This window comes from Clarias gariepinus, chromosome 8 (assembly GCF_024256425.1).
Source record: "Clarias gariepinus isolate MV-2021 ecotype Netherlands chromosome 8, CGAR_prim_01v2, whole genome shotgun sequence".
In the NCBI taxonomy this organism is placed as follows: domain Eukaryota; kingdom Metazoa; phylum Chordata; class Actinopteri; order Siluriformes; family Clariidae; genus Clarias; species Clarias gariepinus.
In genome coordinates, this window is record NC_071107.1 from 38,080,001 (window position 1) to 38,085,000 (window position 5,000).

The 5,000-nt window shown below is 46.9% G+C and overlaps 1 protein-coding gene across 1 annotated transcript in view; it reads left to right on the forward strand.

Annotated features, from left to right (window-relative positions):
* The window catches only part of dcaf5 (ddb1 and cul4 associated factor 5), an 8,279-nt gene extending 6,879 nt beyond the window's left edge, over positions 1-1,400 (forward strand). The window contains exon 8 of the mRNA XM_053501502.1: positions 1-1,400. This exon is cut by the window's left edge and continues 478 nt beyond it. Coding sequence (XP_053357477.1) covers positions 1-743 — 743 coding nt within the window. The 3' untranslated portion in view covers positions 744-1,400.
* The last annotated feature ends 3,600 nt before the right edge of the window (positions 1,401-5,000 follow it).

A 5,000-nucleotide genomic window follows, 5' to 3' on the forward strand; every position in this document is an offset into this window, starting at 1 on the left:
GCCGAGCGTCCGCATTCCTGTTGGACGTAGTGAACGAGGACTCGGACTCCAGTGGGTTCTGGTTAGACCCGTTGCCCCGCCCACGCTCTCCGAGCCCACGGGAGAACTCTAGCCTCTCCAGGACCTCCAGTCCAAGCTCCTCCCCCAGCTCCTCCTCCACCTCCTCGTCGAATAGTGATGGAGAGGAGGCAGAGCTTCGGAGGAGCAGAGTACGACAACGCAATGCGGCGAGAAAGCAGGGTCGTATGCTTTGGTCTCGCTTAGACTCCACCCACTCTCTTCAGAGCGCCACAGATTACAGCAGCTACCCCAAAATATCTCTACAAGATTCGACATCGTCCTCCTCGGCGGACGAGAGCCGGCCGATCAGGGGTGGGGGTAAAAATAAGGGGCCCGGCAACACTTCCAGCCCCGGCCCTTCTTCAGAGAGCCACACAGAGACACGCCTACAGGTCAAAGGTCGCTTGTCTGAAGTCACGAAGAGGGCAGAGTCCAGAATCGGCCATCGGGAGGAGCAGGGGGCGGAGAAAAGCAGCGAGGACGAATTGAACAGCTCGGGGCTGTACGGGAACTTGAGCGCGCATGATGAGAGCTGTGTAGACTCAACTCTTCCGGAATCCTCAGAAGGGGCGGAGCCTGCCGTTAACCCGACAGGCTCTAGGACTGGAAAACGGACATGCTTTAGCTCTGAACCGGAGGAGGAGGAGGAGGAGCCTCCATCAGAAAAAAAGCTAAAGACGTGATGATGTAGTGAACATGGCGTTTGATTGGCTCGTTGATTCCTGTGTTTTATTTGCAGCCTGCGGTTTGTTCAGCGCTGCTGGGAGGAGCAGCATTAACTTTATTTCATTTAGATCAACAACATGGTGACACTCTTGACCTCCAGCAGGGGGCAGCATTTCATTTCAGCATTTCTTTCAGAGCGTTGTGTTTTAAATGGGTCGCGCTGTAAGCGTTCGCGGAGGAGAGGCCGGTGTACAGGGGGAGCGTGAGGGTGTATAACCCATACCAGTATTGTGTGTGTGTGTGTGTGTGTGTGTGTGTGTGTGTGTGAGGGGCGAAAAAAAGAGATAAATATGCTGATATATTGTATAAGTAGGATTTATTTAGTTATGGTGCTGCTGTGCATCCCTACACACACACACACACACACACACACAGATATCTTCACTTACAGTGTGATGCAACACTAAAGAATTTAAACATTAATTATGTTAATATTATTGTCGTTATATGTTCAGGTTAATGTTATGTTTGTGTGGAGGGGGCGGGGCTAGCCGTCGTCAAACTGTTTTGGTAACATCCTTTAAGTTCTGCTCTGTGGATGCTGTTTCCATGGTAACCCTGTACTATGCTCAGCCGCAGTGACATCATTAAAATTTAATTTGTGAGTGATCACACTCTGGAGTGTTCTCTCTCTATCTGTGTGTGTGTGTGTGTGTGTGTGTGTAAGAGAATATAATGTCTCCATGGTGATGTTTAGGGGGAGACTTGATGCTGAAATCTGCAGTCATGGCAACCCAGTGCTGAATCCAAGTGCTGTGTGTGTGTGTGTGTGTGTGTGTGCATGCTCCTTCCAGTTAGCAATGTTTCTGTAAAAGTAATTCTGTGGTTCCGTGAAGACGTGGACGTGTTTTGTATGTGGTATTATTCAACATCACAACGTGACAAATGAAAAGCAAAGAGCAAGTTGGAGTAAATGTATTTTTAATGAGCGTGTAGTGAATATTAATAAGTATATTAGTAAATATTATTAAATTATAAATATTAAATATATATGTAGTGAATAATAATGAGTGTGTAGTGAAAAATGGGGATAGTAAACAATAACGACCAAATAATGAGTATAAACGAGTATAGTGCCTGATAGCAGGTGTGTAGTGTGGAGTATAGTGAGTACTATAGTGAATATTAGTGAGTTTCGTGAACAATAACGAGTGTGTAGGGAAGATATATGAGTGAGAGGACAGTGTGGTAAGTCTGAAGTCATATTAATGAGCACAGAACACACACTCGCCTGATGGTGGAGGGAACACGAGTCGGCGTATTACTGAGTGTCTCATGAATATTAATGAGCGTGAGTGTCGCTGGCAGAGAGGATGAGGGGGAACAGGAGGCTCTCATACAGGCACCAAGTGTGCACTTGTGTGAGGGGAAGTGGCCAAGTGCAGAGGGGTTACTGTGTTACACACACACACACTTGGGGTTTTGTAATGAGAGTATTATTTAGACGCACTACTAAAACCAAACCCATTCCAGATGTTCTAACTCCTGATTAGTGACTTAAAACCCTGAGGGCAGAAACAGTTCTCCTAAAAAGTCCAAAACAGAAGCACACACACACACACACACACACACACACTGGCAGTGGTGTACTTCAGAGATTACAGTCTGGAGGAAATGACATCATCTTTCCTAGTCGCCCCCCCCCACACACACACACACACACACTCACCCTGTGTGTCCATTCCATTTTCTTTTTCACCTTTATTTGTCTTATTCTTGTTTGTCCTCCTCTTTCCTCCCCCCACCTCCTCCCCCCAGGTCCCACGCCCCACTTTTTGGACTCTCAGGACTCTCTGCGTCCCCCAGGTGGACGTCCCCACCACGTCCTGTGTGATCGGAGGTCCATGTGTCGTCCTCTTTCACTGTCGTTTATCAGTCTCTGCTCAGACACCACCAGCCTCCTGATTAAACCTCATCACTCTGAAGATGAAGATGATGAAGATGATGAAGATGGTGGTGGTGGTGTCTTATCAATACATGGACTTTGGTGTGTGTTTTCGTCCTCCGTGTTCTTTGGTTGGCAGAAACACTTTTCTCTCACATATGCTGCTCCCTACATCACACACATCCAACAACAGCATACACACCTGACTGTACACACCTGACTACACACACACACACACACACACACACACACACTAATGTCTGCATGTCTCTCTTTCTCTCTGGTCACTGTACAGGGTGTGACATCATCACTGCCAAAACATTTTACCACTTTGAGGCTTGTCCATAAATGGAATTGCAGCCGAACTTCACACACGGAAGGCTGTGTGTGTGTGTGTGTGTGTGTGTGTGTGTGTGTGTGTGTTTCCTTTCCTTACATGGCAGAGTCACTTTGCCCACTTCACACAGCCTTGTTCAGAACAGTGAGCAGAACAAGCCACGCCCCTTAAACAAAGACACCACCCACATGTAACTCTTTGCTCTTAAGAGGCTTTAAATCATCTACACCAATGTTGGGCTTTAATGGATAAACCTGTCACCTAGACAACAGGCCACACCCCTCAGTAATGGTGTCAATTAAAAACCACGCCCCTTTATAGAATGCAGCATTTTCCGAGTATTTTAGGCCACGCCCCTGTCTAAAAAAGCAGTCTGATGTCCTTTAAGGCCACACCCTCCTAAACAGAAACATTCAAGCTTGTAGGCCACACCCCTTGACTACCTGGGAATGTGGGCCACACCCCCTCTCACCAATACCATCTCATCACCAGGGTCTACTGACACGTACACACCGAGTCCTGCGCTCTGATTGGTCGGAAGGTACTGATTCATTCTCTATAACAGCGGCTCTGACGTTACAGCAGGTACATACAGTCCCGATCAGAAGTTTAAGGCCACGAGAAAAATGGTTGGATCTTAACAAGGTTCCAAGTAGAGCTTCAACATGCAACAGGAAGAAATGGGAGTGAGACAAAACATTTTTTGAGCATGCAATTTAATGAAAACAACGATTAAACTGAAACAGGCTGTTTTACAGCTGATCAAAAGTTTAGGACCACACCTCCCAAAAAAAACCTAAACCCCCCCAAAAACAGAAATCAAACTTCCAAACATGAACTCAGTACTGAGTAGCTCCACCGTTACTGTTGATCACTTTATAAAGTCGTTGCAGCATGTGTTGTGGTGAAGACGGCCACACGAAGGGCCTCTACTGTCTGCAACCGTTGTCCATTTTTGTAAACCTTCCTTGCCATCCATCCCCGAAGGTTCTCAATTGGATTTAGATCAGGGGAACACGCAGGATGGGCCAAAAGAGTGATGTTATTCTCCTGAAGGAGTCCCTTGTCCTGCGGGCATTGTGTACTGTAGCGTTGTCCTGTTGAAAACCCCAGTCGTTACCACACAGACGAGGGCCCTCAGTCATGAGGAATGCTCCCTGCAACATCTGGACATAGCCAGCGGCCGTTCGATGCCCCTGCACTTCCCGAAGCTCCATTGTTCCACTAAAGGAAAACGCACCCCAGACCATTATGGCACCCCCTCCACTGTGGCGTGTAGAAAACATCTCGGGTGGAATCTGCTTGTCATGCCGGTAACGTTGGAAACCATCAGGACCATCAAGGTTAAATTTTTTCTCATCAGAGAATAAAACTTTCTTCCACCTTTGAATGTCCCATGTTTGGTGCTCTCTTGCGACGTCCAAACGAGCAGTTCTGTGGCGTTCAAGGAGACGAGGTCTTTAAAGACGTTTTATGTTTTTGAAGCCCTTCCGTCTCAGATGCCGTCTGAAGTTTATGGGGCTCCGGTCAGCACCAGAAACGGACTTAATTTGGGTCGAGGATCGTCCAGTGTCTTGACGGACAGCCGATTGGATCCTCCGGCTGGTGAAACTAACTTTGGGTCTTCCACTTGACTTTTTGTTCCATAACCGTCAGGATCATTTAAGAAATTCCAAATGACTGTCTTACTGCGTCCCACCTCAGCAGCGATGGTGCGCTGTGAGACACCCTGCTTATGCAGTTCAACAACCCGACCACGTTTAAAAAGGGAGAGTTTTTTAGCCTTTGCCGTCAGAACGTGTGACTACCTGACAGAAAATGACGATGAATCCACATCTTTGCACAGATTTGGCCTTTTAAAGGCACGTGCTCCTAAACCTTTGATCAGCTGTAAAACAGCCTGTTTCAGTTTAATCGTTATTTTCAATTAATTGAATGTTTAAGTTTTTTTTGTCTTACTCCCATTTCTTCTTGTTGCATGTTGAAGCTCTA